The following is a 15,833-nucleotide window of genomic DNA, read 5'->3' as shown; positions in this document are numbered from 1 at the left end:
GTGGTACCTTTATAAACCTGCTCGCTGCTTTTCACTATTAAGACCAAATGCCTCGACTTCCAAGCGAATACACACTACATAATGTTTACCATTTTTCTCTATTAGCCCACAGTTTAAACAATATTAGTCTCAGTTGGAAATCTGAAAAGAAAAGGACAGACAATGCCTGAAATACTCATCGGATCCGGAATATTATAAGTGTTTCCGGCATTTTATATGTTTTCATTTCGTCTTTTGAACGAGAACCAACGCGGGTTTGGGAAATGTCGGTCAACGATAAAAAATAATAATTTGTGCACACAGTCATATACCAGCTGGAATAAAGTATTCTCTTTTTTTTAACCGGGTTTGCTTTTATAACTTTTCCTGACATCTGCCTAATCAGAGTTGCGAGATGTCGGTACTCGGTATGGAAGGAGCGCTGACACCGACTGGAGAAGCTCTGCGCCTTCCCAGTGAATCCTCGTCCGCCTGTCCACTCTTAACTAAAGCACAAACCTTGCTTTGGATCCCTAACCTTATCCTGAAACTTGCTTGTGTTGTTTGATCCTGAGATGGTCGCTAACCCCGTCGCAACACAACCCGCCGCTGTCTCACTAAATAAACGGGGTTGCGGGGAGATGGTTTCATATTGATTGTGTGCCCGGCACGAGGAACCCCACTTTTACAAGTCAAATTACTCCAACAGCGCAAAACAAGGACTCGCTCTTAATGCCATTATCCTGTTAATTTGTCGAAAGCTACGAAATATATTTTCCCGGAGACACAAGGAGCTAAAGATGTTGGAATCGTGAACAAAACTGGCAAGGCGTAAAGAATAATAATTTCCAACAGGTTTTGAAGATGGACATAAAATGCTGGAGTAACTCAGTGGGACAGGCAGCGTCTCTGGATAGAAGCAATGCCTGTCCCGCTGAGTTACTACAGCAATTTGTATCTATCTTCGGTATAAACCAGCATCTGCAGTTCCTTCCTATATATTTTCTTTAATATCCTTATGATGGATATTCTTACGGCTGAAGAAAGGTCCCGACCCGAAACGCCGCCTATCTATTCCCCCTCACAGATGGCGCTTGACCCGTTGAGTTACTCCAGGACTTTGTGTTTATTTCGACATGAAACTTTCTATTATGCGTGTGTGTGTGTGGGTGTGTGAGAGAGAGAGTGTGCTCTTTCTTACCCTGATTCCTGCCCGCTGTCTGCGAGTCGACACAGTGATTGAGGTAACCCCCGTGGCCGAACATCCTGGGCTGGCTCGGCGGCGCTTGGGTCGGTGCTGGAGCCCCGAACGGTCCGTAGCGACAAGCGCCCGCCGTGCCGGTGAACTGCCCGGAGAAGTGGACGGTAAAGGCGCTGAGGCAGTTGTCATCGTGCGGTTCCGTGGTGCCCCAGCTCGGCTCCTGCTTAATGAAGGAAGGGTGGGCGATCGGAGCGCTGTAGGACGCGCCCGGGTGAAAGTCCAACACGGGAGCCCATTGCGGAGCGCCGCTGCCCGGCATAGCGCAGCTCCCGTTACCCGGAGTCATCGTGGACACGGCAGGCAGTAACGAGTTCAAGTCTCGCACGTCCGAGCCCATGGTATCCACGGTCTCTCTAAACCAAGATGAATCAATCGTTTATTTCTTTTTTCCCCCCTCTCGCGCTTCCTCCTTCCTCTTTCTCAATGAACCAAGTTTTTTAGCTACCCCCTCCCTCCAGAACACGGTCTGCTCTCCTCCGTTTTTTTAAGAGTCCCGGGTTCGACAGCAATGGAGAGGTTATTGTTTCGGGGGTGTCGGTGATGGGGTGGCGAGATGTGTGGATGTCCGCAGCACCACACACACTATGGCCAACATGTGTCGGAGCGGATTGGAGACTCCCGGTCTGAAATACTGGGAGAGGTGGAGTCTGCAACCTCTAGCCCGAGACCTCCCCTCCCACACTGAGCGGTGGAAACCCCCCCCCCCCACCTCCCGTGCTGCTGTTGTCGATTAGGAAGGAGGAGAGAAATGGGAGGGGAGGGAGTGGGGATGAGGGGGAGGGGGGTGGATGGGGGGGGGGGGGGGGGGGGGGGGGGGGGGGGGGGGGGGGGGGGGGGTCAACCCTAATATTGAATGACAATGTTGCCATTCAAGTCGAAACGCCAAGTTGAATCGGACCAAACTTGCCCCACATTGATTTTCTGAAGACCTTATCCCGCGATAACGGATCCTGGCGATCGGACGAGTAAGTCGGATTGAACGATCAACTTCAACCTATTGCTCTTCTGACTGGGAGCGACTTGGAATAAAATTGAGGCCGGGCAGTTAATAATTCTTCTGCAAGAAATTATGCTCTGGTGTCGGGATATCTGTTGGGGGTTTAAAACCTGATACTCCAAAGAATACATTGTTTTTTTTATCTGAATAACTTCTTTTCGATTTTAATTCGACAATCACTTAATTCACCATTCTGGGTCTCTAGAAAAAAAAATGTTTTTCAATTAATTCAAACAACTTCTGCTGCCACTGTGCGGTCATGGGCAATGGATTATAATTTGCTCCCCACTGTGTTCGTTGTAGACGGAGTTGAGCAGAGCAGCAATTCGTGTTAAACGTGTTAACCATCATATCATTGACTAATCTTAGACAGCACACCACGGGGCTATTGACCAAGGTGCTGGTAATTTGGGAGATGAACCATTAGCTTTACCAAAAGAAAAACCCCGCCATGGAACAGGAGAGAGGCATCAGTTCCAAGTGACAGATCTGGGATCCATTAAAAGAGCGGGTAGCACATAAACGGCATTTAAACGTTAATGAAGTCTCCCCTCGCGGGCGATTACTTGTTGCCTGACATGTTTTTCTTTTAATTTTCACACGGTCCAGGAGTCCGACGGGCAGCTAAACAGCAAGCTCGTTAAATCTGCTATCTTAAATAAAAACAGTTCAGGTTAATGGAGGCTGGGGGTTGATGTACAGGTGAAATCCACACCAACGGGCGGGCTAGTAACAAAAGTTCAGGAAAACAGGTGTGAGACGCGCTGTCATGTCAGGCATTCCACGCACTTCTATTTTTTTTGTTAATTTGCTAAAGATTTATAACCGACTCAGCGGTGTACGTTGTTGAAGGCTTGCCGCTGGTTCCAGTGGCCTGGGGAATATGTTGCAGAGTAATTCAATAAATGGTTTCCAGTCTGTAGCACTGCATAATACACAGAGAACTACTGAGTTGCAAATCCACCTCAACTCTAATCGTATACATTCATAAACTTCACCGCCACCGAGTTCTAAGAGTGAGGCGGCTTTACTCCAATGCATTCATTACTTTTAATGCGGACCAGTTTGTGAAAAAGAAAACAAATATAATTTACCTTCCACTTCTCTTGTAAATGATAACCTGGAATTGAGATGGAAACTTATATTTCGGAACAGTTGTGAAGCTTTCGTCGCCAGAGCGTGTCTTTGCGATTTATTTACAGTGACACCTGATTGGAACTGTATTGAAGAGTCCATTTTAAAACAAAATATATCCCCAGAGCTCCCATGCAAACACTGTGCTAGGATTTGGGTAAATTGTGGAAGGGCACGTGCGGGCGAAGGTATACAATGGCTCAGTCTGAAGAAGGGTTTCGGCCCGTAACGTTGCCTATTTCCTTCGCTCCATAGATGCTGCCTCGCCCGCTGTGTTTCTCCAGCATTTTTGTCCACCGTGACACAATAATCACAGCTAAAGTTCTAAATAGTTATGTGACTGTTGGGGAATACATCTATTAATCAATAATCATGAGGAAAGGCTACCGATGGTTTTATTTCTGCACATTGGAGACATTATGTGTTTGACATTTTGGGACATCTTTTTTTAATTTGATATACGATTAAGAGGAAGAAAACTGTGCTTGTTTGGGTCACTCCCTGTTGTGGTCTGGGGGGGGGGGGGGGGGGGGGGCGGTTCTTCTGTAAGTTTGTAAATTGAGTTTATTATAGGATATTTTACAATTCCATGTCGACTCACATCAAAGACCCAGATCACCCTCCCCTCTCATTTCGCTCCTATCATCGGGAAGAAGGTATATGAATCTGAAATCCATGACCAACAGGTTCAAGAATAGCTTCTCCCCAACAGCCATCAGACTGTAGGAGACTACACGACACCAACTTCAAGTGGGGGTGCGAAAATACACAAAGTGCTGGAGTAACTCAGCGGGTCAGGCAGCATCTGGAGTAACCTGGATGGATGGGCGCGTTTGGGATCGGGGCCCTTCTTGTGTCTGCACTTGCTTTGGCTGCACTAAGGACTTTGGGGTATTTTTTGAATGGCTATTGTGGTTATCAATTATTTTGTTTATTATATATTAACTGTGCGTATTATGTTTGCAGGCCCATTATGCTGCTAACAGTTTAAACAAACTAATTGTTCCATTATCGTTACATATGACAATCAAACACGTTTGGCCTGCGTTGTAATACTCGATATTGCAGAATATTATAATATTCATGTTTCATGAGTATGTATAGTGCATGTACGTTACAGGCATACTAGCTAGTTCAACAATAGTTCAATTGTGCTTTATTTGTCACATATGCAAGAACACAGTGGAATTAATTTTGCATATACTAGAGTACAGGCGCAATGTAGGTCGATTGCGAGTTTTCTTGAACTTAATACTATTGATTTTTGCTTACAGCTTGTTACATCGCACTATTCTTCGATAAATGGGACAGGGAATCGCTATTCAAAGAAAACACAAGTAAAGCACAGTGGATTTGAACGGGATGGCGGACCGTCAGGTGTATGATGGATTTTACCGCAGGCAAATTGAACCGTACGCCTGTGGGGCTCACAATGTTACGTAATATAAAACAAAAGTTAAACTTCTCAAAATTGTTTTAAACATGTTTTAATCCTTTGTTTAAAAAAAAACAATGACTAGTTAAGAAATAAAAACAACAGGAAGAGAAAATTCAAAGGAGGGAATTAGTTTGGGGGGGAAATTGGGTGGTGAAACTTTAACATTGCAAACAAAAAACTAAACCGTTTTAGGTTTTTTTTTGCTTAAAAGTGAATAAAAAGGGAGATTAAGAACGATTTTTTGCAGGTTCAGAAAATGATTTGAATTTGAAATTATTATTCCGGCAGAGAGAATGTGTGGAAAACTGAGGTGATAGATTTGCGCGTTCAGAATTATTCCAACTTTAAAAACACTTTGGGACCGCTAGTCTTGTCAGTTCAGCGAGAGGTGGAGCGCTGTCCAATGTTAGACTCGAGAGGTCAATTTTAATTTTGTCGTGGAGTGTAAATACTGAAACCATTAAAAAGGCCGTGTTCGTGGCGTCGGGTGAGAGATTTGTTGATTCAGTTGAATCCCTGAATCGGCAAATTCGGTTCAAAAGGCAACGAAGTTATTCGAAGACGCGTTTGCGATAGGCATCCCCCCCCCCCTCCCCCCCCCCCCCCCCCCCCCCCCCCCCCCGCCCCACTCCCCCTCCACACTCCCCCCCTCCACACTACCCCTCCACACTTCCTCCAACACCCCACTCCCCCTCTCGGACCCCGTCCCGAGTGCAACATTTGCAGTGTCGCGAGGACACTTGATAAAAGCGTGGACCTAAGTTTGCAAAGGGATCTGTTCCTTCCAGGCACCCACATTCTCTGTGTGAAAAAAAAACTCACCCCACTCACCTCTTTTACATTTTTCCTCTCAATAGAAATGTGTTAATTCAGCGCACGTCTTTTCGTTCAATTCATCTGGGTTCTGACATTGTAAGTCATGTTGAGAACCCCCATCCCCTCCCATTCCCCATTCTATGTGACGCATCATCGCTGCTGAGCCCCTCGGGTTTATTCACACCCTCTCGTTAGGTGACGGTCCACTGTGCCTCGCGTTAAATGGAATAGATCCAATTCACTGTCCGATTTATTTAACACAACCCCCATCCTTCTTTTTTGGGAACAATTACGTTTACCACAGTGTACCTTCTTAAAATTACACACTCTCCCGCATTTAAGTATAACTGTCCTCTTTACAACAAAAAGAGCCAATTCGCATAGTTAAATTAATTTCAAAAGGTGGACACACAATGCTGGAGTAACTCAGCGGGTGAGGGGAGAAAAGGATGGACAGCATTTCTGTCGAGAGATTTCTACCTGTGCTCATTTGTGAAGATTTCGCCCGTTTTTTTTGGGTTCCAGGGCTGTTTATTTTACAATCTCGCACAGACTTTGAATCGAAAAGCGACATCTTTGTCCATTTTGGCACCCCGCCGTGGAAGGGCTTTTATTTGCGGCGTTGAATCGGGTAATTGGAAGGTGGAAGAGATGGGAATGGGTGTTGGACGTCGAATGGAATGGTTTAGTTCCATCCAGACCCGTGTAGATGCTATTTGTCGAGCCGTTGGGAACATAGGGCATAGCACATGGAAATGTGCAACACAGGAACATGCCCTAAAGAACTTGTGCTAACATGTATGATGAAGGGTGCCGACCCGAAACGTCACCCATCCTTTTTCCATAGAGATGCTGTCTGGCCCGCTGAGTTACTCCAGCATTTTGTGTGTATCTTCGGTATAAACCAGCATCTGCAGTTCCTTTCTACGCAGGAACATGCTATCTATATCCCGCATTCACTGCATATCCAGGTGCCTATCTAAAAGCATCTTAAATGCCGCTATCACATCTGTGTCCACCACCACCCTGAACGTGTTTTCCAGGCACCCACTATTCTCTGTGTAAAAACATAACCCGCTCATCTTTAAATTTTTGTCCCTCTCACCTTAAAGATATGCCCTCCAGTCTTTGACATTTCTACCATGTGATGAAAGGTTCTGACTGTCTATCCTATCTATATCCTTCATGCTTCAAATAGGTTTCAACGTCAAATGAAACTATTAACCGCTCCCGGGCGAAATTGGCACCGGTGTCAAAGGTTGTCTAGGGAGTTGGGTGAGATTGGGGGGCTTTGTGCGTTCTACATAGGTTTAAGGTGAGGCAAAGCCTTGGATGGTGGTTTCGTGAACCAGGATCACCCGGGGAATGTCCGCCAACTGCAAAGTACACCCCCCTAAATGTTTAAGAAGGAACGGTAGATGCTGGAAAATCGAAGGTAGACAAAAATGCTGGAGAAACTCAGCGGGTGAGGCAGCATCTATGGAGCGAAGGAAATAGGCAACGTTTCGGGTCGAAACCCTTCTTCAATACTTGGATCAAAATCCTCGGCTTTGTTTTGGTGGAGGTTCTTTCAAGTCGATCCAAGAGCATAAATGCAGTTGTCTAAAGAGCAACGTTGCGCCTTGGTAGGAACATTGGCGCAATATGAGAGGCGACTTAGAACGCATCAAAACTTGGATAAAAGAAGAACGATGGGGGGGGGAGGGGGAAGGGGGTCTAATTTCATCTTTACTCCGGCCGATACAGCCAGAATACGGCAGCCACGTTTCATACAAACGTGATTGGCGCTTGATAAATGCAAGAGTGGCCATAAAAGTCAATGCAGAAGTTACAGCAATATATCAGAGACTCTTGAGCAAAAAAAACAAAGTGCTAGTGGAACTCAACAGTCTAGACACACTCTGTGGAGGGAAACGAACAGGCAATATTACGGGTCGGGGCACTTCTTCAGACTTATGGGGGGGGGGGGGGGGGGGAGAGAAAGCTGGAAAAGAGAGGTGGGGTCAGAACAAACCCTGGGGAGCGATAGGTGGATACAGATGATGGGGTTTGATTGGGAGATGGGTGGAGCAAATGACAAAGGCTTGAAATGAAGAGAGAAAAGAGAGATGAGGAGTGAAAGGAGCCACATTTCGGAATCGAGCCGCCGCCTCGTGGCTCTGGAGACCCGGGTTCAATTCTGATGTCTGACACTGTCTGTGTGGAGTTTGCACGGTCTTCCTATGACCGCGCGGGTGTCCTCCCACATCCAAAAGACGTGCGGATTGATACAATTGTCCCTAATAGGTGGCTGAGGGGCAGAATCTGGGGACACATCATGGGGATATAGGGATAATATTAAACACCGATTCAGTGTAGGGTTGGTGTGAAAGTGTGGTTGAAGTTCAGTGTGGATACGATGGGCCATCTGATACAGATGGATGACTTGCTCAGTCTCATCACCGGGAATTAGCTCAGATCAAATTCCACGTCCGAAGAATGTGGCTGAAGAAGTGACTCGACCCGAAACGTCACCCATTCCTTCTCTCCGGAGACCCTGCCTGTCCCGCTGAGTTACTCCAGCATTTTTGTGCCTATCTCCGGTGTAAACCAGCGTTTGCAGTTCCTTCCTACTTAAATTCCACGACAGCCCAGTTGCTGGCTTTCTACTGCAGATAACATTGTTTGTTTTGAAAGAAAAATGTATAAGCTGCTTTTACAAATTCTGGATTTTCCAAACAGCGTCAGAGCTAATGAAGCATTTCTGAAGTGTTTAACCATTACAGCGACTACCCGACCCGCTGTGTGTTACCAGGACATATTCAATTGTTAAAGGGCACTTTGTTTGTCACGTGTACCAAGGTACAGTGAAATTCATTTTTATATTCTGCATCTGTTCAAATAATTGATTAATGGGGAAATGCTTCCATCTTCTTAAAAAGTAAAGTTTCATTTCAAATCATCTGTGACTAGCTGTGTGTATTGCAAAATGGTCTTTTGCACACATATGTTGACATCGCCACTGAAGTACGGCGGCTGGGAGCTCCCCGGTTTCCTCCCACATCCGAAAGCCGTGCGGGTTGGTAAATTATCCCTAATATGTGGCTGAGGGGGTATAATTTGGATGGTTAGATCTCTGTATAACCCGACACAAATGTGCCGATCGGTCCACTGCTGGAGATTGTAGGAAATCTAATCGTCAATGTGTTGCATCTAAAAAAGCAAAACAGTAATGCTCAGATAATGTAGTTTCAGGGACCGATAACAGAGATATCTCGTGATGTTTACCTGCAATCTTAGCCAGTTTGTTTTTTTCATCCGGAAGGACAAAATCTTCGATCATGCTGCATTTAACTCACCGCTGCGCTGAAATGGTGTGATCTTGTAACAATTGCATTGTATTGTCCGCCCGTTACCGTTCGCAGAGAACTGCCTCCGTGCATTTAAATAAAAATACAGAATTCCCTAATGCTTGCGAATATTTCCTGCCGAGTAACAATGATCCGCCTTACTGTATTTGTGTTAACTGTAGATTCCTTGCACACCCACCAAAGTTGATCAAAGCACACCGTGCTGGATGGAGAAACTCAACGGGCCAGGCAGCGTCTGTGGATGTAATGGACTGCAACAAACTGAGGCTGAAGAAGGGTCCCGAAACCAGACATGTCGTCTGTCCATACCCTGCACAGATGTTTCCTGCCCGCTGAGTTCCTCCAACACTTTGTGTTTTGTTCAAGATTCCAGTTCTGCCTCTCTTGTGCTCCGAGGTTCATCAATGCCCGTTGATTTAGAGATATATTATTGCATTGCACAAATCATTTAAAATTACGCCGTATATATCGATTTCTAACCCAACCTGACATTCCTTTGTATTTTATGGCCCTGCTAAAGGGAGATAAAATATTGCAAACCATCTGTGATGAATCTTCATCAATTCCATTCCATTTCATGAAATTCCAATTCCATTTCCATCATCTCCATAATAGGAGGTGGAGGTAGTGTGGTCAAGTCAAGTCGAGTTTATTGTAGTTTGCACAAGTACAGCGAGGTACAGGTACAATGCAAATCGTGCTAGCAACAGGCATAAAGACTCAGAGAAATTATACATACGTAAACATATACATTCTACAAGCCAATGAACATTTAAAAGAATTGTCCAAAAGTCAAGATATTAGTGCAAAATTGAATGAGAATATATAGTGCAAAAGGTGGTGTGGAATGTTTTGCTGATGAGATAGGATTAGAATTGTCCAGGGTTACACAAAAAAGCTGGAGAAACTCAGCGGGTGCAGCAGCATCTATGGAGCGAAGGAAATAGGCAACGTTTCGGGCCGAAACCCTTCTTCAGACTCACCGCTGTCTGATAGATTGCAGTTTACCCCCAAAATAAAAATGGCACAGTGGCACAACTGGTAGAGCCACTGCCTCACAGCAACAGAGACCAGGGGTTCAATCCTGACCTCGAGTGCTGTCTGTGTGGAGTTTGCACGTTATCCCTGTGACCATGTGGGTTTCCTCCCGATGCTCCGGTTCCTCCCGGTGCTCCGGTTTCCCCCCCACATCCGAAAGACGTGTGGTTTAATTGGCTGCTGTGCATTGCCCCAGCTGTGTAGGGAGTGGATGAGAAAATGGTACAACTTAGAACTAGTGTGAACAGATAGATGATCGATGATCAGTGTGGACTCGGTGTGCCGAAGGCTGTATCTCTAGGTAAACCAAAGTAAACTAAAATGTTCTCAGGATTAATACATTGGTAATTTTTTGCTTACTCACAGTGAGTTTGAACAGGTCTGTGCTTGCTTCCTATGCCATCAATGCCACACCTCTACCGAAGGTTGCCGCATCATACTACTATTGTCTCAGGTCTAGTCAGATTGAAACATTTCCTGCTAGCCGATTTTTTTTGCTGCTTATAGAGAGTCAGTGAAATAAGTCTGAGTTTCACTGAGATAAATGCAATAAATTAAATAGGTCGGGAGAGATAGGGAGCATTAGCAAGTAACCTATTTCCTCATTGAGGTTGAAACCTAAGTGCTGGGGGAATAGACTATTACTCAATAAACCACCACCCTGTCCAGACATGTTTGATTATTCTCTATTCCTTAGAGTTTTTTTCATGTAAGAAAACCTGTGAGAAAATTGGAACATCTTAGCTGTGCTCATTAAAGAAAATAAGAAAGAAGCATTTGTATAGTACTAACCACAATACCAGAAAGCCATTAAAAAACTATGCAACCAAATTGTTCAACTTTAGTGGCTATAGTAGGCTAGGAACTGTGGTAGCCAATTTCCGTACTGCAAGATTTCAAGACATGATAATGATCTTATGAAGATGAACAAGAATAATCTCAGACTCGACACATTAACTATTGGTCTTTCAACAGATACTGCATGATCTACTGGATGTTTCCTGCATTTTCTGTTTTAGATGTACTGTAGGTTTAGGTTTATTATTGTCACGTGTATCAAGGCTTTGTTTTGCATGAAATCCAAGCAAATTAGATAATACTATACAGGAATACAATCAAGCCAAACCAAAAATGCAATAGGAAGAGCGAATGGAAAGACACAGTGTGCAGAATACATCATTGTAGCACAACGGTTACAGAGATAAAATCCAATGTCCGTAATGAGGCCGGTTGGAGAATCCGTACTGTACCCTAACTTATGGAAGGAGCATTCAGAAGAGGGGAAGAAGATGTTCTTGAGTCTGGTAGTGCTCACTCTCAAGCTTCTGTATCCACTCTGTGACAGAGGCAGGGAGAAGGAGGAATGACAGGGATGGGATTATATTGGCTGCTTTCCCAAGGCAGCATGAAGTTCAGATGAACTCAATGGCTGGGAGTCAGATCTATGTGATGGACTGAGCTCCATCCACCACTCTCTGTAATAGGTTGTACTGAATTGTACTATGATAGGTTGTACTGAATTGCATGTCAAAGAATCATATTGGCCATTAGGTCATAATAGGTCACTAATTAGAATTGAATATTCACCCTCTTGTATGCTCTATAAGCTAGGGCATGGTAGCAAAGATGTATTCTCAGTTTCTAGAGGAAGGTACTTAAAAGCAGCTATTTATTTAATATTTAAATAGTTATTTTGTCACAGAAACACAATAAACAAAACAGAACTTCCATTGGGTGTTCTGGCAGTTTTGAGTGATGGATAGTGATTTCATATTATGTATTTGTAAAACAATGAACTAGGCTTGTTAAGTTTTTTAGGAATCAAAAAATTCATTTAGGCCATTTAGACCCTCAAACCCATTTAATGTATTGATAGAATTATTATGGTCTGTACCATAACTCCATTAATTTGCTTTAACTTAATACTGCCAAACAAAACAAATATCCACAGTGTGAGGGGAGAATGGGTGATGGCTTACTGGCCTGGATCTAGTGTGGTAGGATGATGAGGTTGCATCTTGCTGATGTTTTACTGGAGACTGGCTCTCAGATCACTGATTGCAATGGAGATTGTTGGACTTGTTTGAAATTGGCAGCAAATGACAACATTGGCAACAACAATGGGGCATTCAGAAACATTCAAAATTCTTGACCAATTTGAAATATGGAAAACCTGGCACATGGTTCTGCAGTCTGTCAAAGATTCCCAGAGGAATCTTTGGACATAGCTTGCTCTTTTGTTTTGAGCCTTGTTCCTGAACTTTGGGGTGCTTTGGGCTAGAAACCTGGATCTCAAGAGTCAAGAGTGTTTAATTGTCATATGTACTGAGACAGAACAATAACATTCTTACTTGCAGTGGGATAACAGATCTGCAACCATGGTATTCAATAGGTAACATAATAACACAAATAAAATAGTTCAATAAATGATTAAAAAAAACCAATCTAAGTGCAAAACAAAACAAAAACCCGAAGTCCCTAATGCAACCAAGACAGTGCATAATTTGATGTTTAATTGGTGTTTGAAGTGTTGAATAAACTGATAGTTGTTGGGAAGAAACTGTTCCTGAATATTCATAGCAAAAGTATTTGAGTATAGGAGCAGGGAGGTTCTACTGCAGTTGTACAGGGTCTTGGTGAGACCACACCTGGAGTATTGCGTACAGTTTTGGTCTCCTAATCTGAGGAAATACATTCTTGCCATAGAGGGAGTACAGAGAAGGTTCACCAGACTGATTCCTGGGATGTCAGGACTTTCATATGAAGAAAGACTGGATAGACTCGGTTTGTACTCGCTAGAATTTAGAAGATTGAGGGGGGATCTTATAGAAACTTACAAAATTCTTAAGGGATTGGACAGGCTAGATGCAGGAAGATTGTTTCCGATGTTGGGGAAGTCCAGAACAAGGGGTCACAGTTTAAGGACAAGGGGGAAATCTTTTAGGACCGAGATGACGAAAACATTTTTCACACAGAGAGTGGTGAATCTCTGGAATTCTCTGCCACAGAAGGTAGTTGAGGCCAGTTCGTTGGCTATATTTAAGAGGGAGTTAGATGTGGCCCTTGTAGCTAAAGGGATCAGGGGGTATGGAGAGAAGGCAGGTACAGGATACTGAGTTGGATGATCAGCCATGATCATGTTGAATGGCGGTGCAGGCTCGAAGGGCCGAATGGCCTACTCCTGCACCTATTTTCTATGTTTCTATGAAGCCGGAATCATGGTTTTCAAGCTCCTCTACCTTCTTCTTGATGGTAGGAGTAAAGTGGGAGCATGACCAGGATGGTGTGGTTGCCTTTCTGAGGTAGTGCCTCCTATAGATCCCTTAGATAGTGGGGAGGACAGTAGTGGGGATGGACCGGGTAGCATTCACTACTTTTGTAATCTCCTTCACTCTTGGGTATTCAAGTCGTTGAACCAAGCCATAATGCAACCAGTCAGTATGCTCTCTACCTCACGCCCGTAGAAATTCTAGAGATTATTCATTTAAAAAAAAATCTCTTTTGATTCCTTCAGATCTTTCAATTCAGTTGAGGTAAACCTAAACAATTCAGGACAATAAATATAGATGACAAGCCTGGCGCAGCAAAATTTGGGATATATATCTCGTTGACCACAGAACCTCTTGGACTGCAGCACTTCCTCAGTGCCACATGGTTATATGTGCTTAAATCACCGGATGGAGGTTTGAGTGTTCTGACAAAGAGGAGAGATCTGTTGAATCTTTGGCACTGACTCCTTTGATATTTCACTCCTAGTTCATTTGCTTGTAGCTACAGAAAAAGAGAGTGTACTTCTCTCTTGACCAAATACATATTTCTGGGCTGTTTGTTAAATTGAACAAATATGCACCATTTATTTCTAAATGGCCACATTTGGAGTATTATGTGCAGTTCTGGTCACTATATTACAGGAAGGATATTGAGATTTTGGAGAGGGTGCAGAAGATGTTGACCAGAATGTTGCCCTGATTAATTAGCGTGTATTAGCTACATAGAGAGCTTGGATAGTTTTCTCTGAAGCTTCGGAGGATGAAGGGTGAAGCTGGTAGAAATATATAAAATTATGAGAGGCATAGAAAGGTACCTTCTTTCCCCATGGTGTAAATGTCAAAGACTGGAAAGCATAAGTTTAAGATGAAAGGAACAAAGTTTAAAGGAGATTTGTGGAGCAAGTTTTTTTTGCACAGAGTGGTTGTTGCCTGGATCGAGCTGCCAGTGGTGGTGGTGGAGGCAGTTATGACAGTGGCATTTAAGACGCTTTTAAATAGGCAGATGGAAATACAAGGAATGGAGAGATATGGATCACATGCAGGCAGAAGAAATTTGTTTAACCTGACATCATGTTTGGCACGGACATTGTGGGCCTGTGCCTTTGCTGTACTGATCTATGTTCTATGTAAATGGGTCCAATATGAATAGATACAACAATTAATGATTTTGTGAGCCATAGAACAGATGGACAATCCAGGTACAACTTCCTGTTGTTACTGCTTATTTCCTGCAATACTCTGAATGACAGTTTGCTTGAATTCTTTCTACCTGGAGATTCGGAGGCTCCAACCGCAGGTCTGGTGGACAGTGACACCGAGAGCCCGCGGGTCCCTGGTGGGAGACCGCTTTTCGGGGCTTCCGCAACGGCGACTTTTCCCGCCCGAGTTGCGGGGTTGAGGATGACCTGGAGCAGGGCCTTACATCGCCCTGCGCGACTTTAACGGCTGTGGGACACTTACCATCGCCCGCCGGAGGCTCCAACACCAAGACCCAGAGCGCGGCCTTGCATCGCCCGGCCCGGCTTTAATGGCCGCTGGACACTTACCATCGCCCGCCGGGGGCTTTGACTCTGACATCGGGTATAGTGCAGGGGAGAGATAAGACTTTGCCTTCCATCATTGTGATGGATGTTTGTGTAAATTAGGTTGTGTCTTGGTTCTTTTTTCTTGTGTGTATGACTGCAGAAACCAAATTTCGTTTGAACATCAAGAGGTTCAAATGATAACAAATAAATTGTATTGTATTGTATTGTAAAGATTGAATATTGACTCTTTTGACACTCTCATGCCCTCTAGCTTTCGGTTTGGAATCTATACTTCAGATGCCACATTAACGGGAGCTGATGCAACATTGTCACATACACTGACTGCTCTGCATCATATCCAGCTCTGCATTATCCTATTTGAACCACCCAGTTACCAATTCTGTGACCGACAAAATAGGCCGTGTGACCGACAAGTGGAAGTTTTCATTCTTTAGTGAACACGTTTCTATATTCTGTGAGGTGCATATATTCATATCAATAAGATGAATTAATAAAGTTCATTGCAAAAAGGAACTATGGTGTTATTTGAATTTCTGGTTATGTCTTATGAAAGCAAATTACTTTTACTTTAGACTTTAGACTTTGGAGATACAACACGGAAACTGGCCCATTGGCCCACCAAGTCTGCACAGACCAGCAATCACACCATACACTCGCACTATCCTACACACTGCAAGCAGTTTACAAATCTGTACATCTTTGAAATGAAATTATATTTTATCTTGATGAAAAATTGAATGTTGCATTCCTATAAGTTGTGTCGTATCATTTTATAACCACGACATGAGCTATTGTTGCAGTTTTGATATAAGAGACAAGGCCAGCGAGGTGTGCACTACAAACTGCCACACCCAGCACTAACATTACAAGCCAGATCATACAATATTTAGGGTTCGGTATTGAACCTATTGTTCATGTTCTTGCCGACCATTAACCACCTATTCACATCCACTTTCGCATCCACGTGCTATATACTGGGGGCAATTTACAATGGTAAATGAATC

At 43.9% G+C, this 15,833-nt stretch overlaps 1 protein-coding gene across 4 annotated transcripts in view; it reads right to left on the bottom strand.

Annotated features, from left to right (window-relative positions):
• wt1b (WT1 transcription factor b) overlaps positions 1 to 1,868 on the bottom strand; it is a 74,812-nt gene extending 72,944 nt beyond the window's left edge. For all 4 annotated transcript variants that reach the window (XM_055649239.1, XM_055649240.1, XM_055649241.1 and 1 more), the window contains exon 1: positions 1,181 to 1,868. In XM_055649239.1, coding sequence (XP_055505214.1) covers positions 1,181 to 1,577 — 397 coding nt within the window. In that variant the 5' untranslated portion in view covers positions 1,578 to 1,868. The remainder of the gene's footprint in view (positions 1 to 1,180) is intronic.
• Between the last annotated feature and the right edge of the window lie 13,965 nt (positions 1,869 to 15,833).

This window comes from Leucoraja erinacea, chromosome 18 (genome assembly GCF_028641065.1).
Source record: "Leucoraja erinacea ecotype New England chromosome 18, Leri_hhj_1, whole genome shotgun sequence".
In the NCBI taxonomy this organism is placed as follows: domain Eukaryota; kingdom Metazoa; phylum Chordata; class Chondrichthyes; order Rajiformes; family Rajidae; genus Leucoraja; species Leucoraja erinaceus.
The sequence above is the reverse complement of the archived record's forward strand: the minus strand, read 5'-3'. Positions and strand labels throughout refer to the sequence as shown.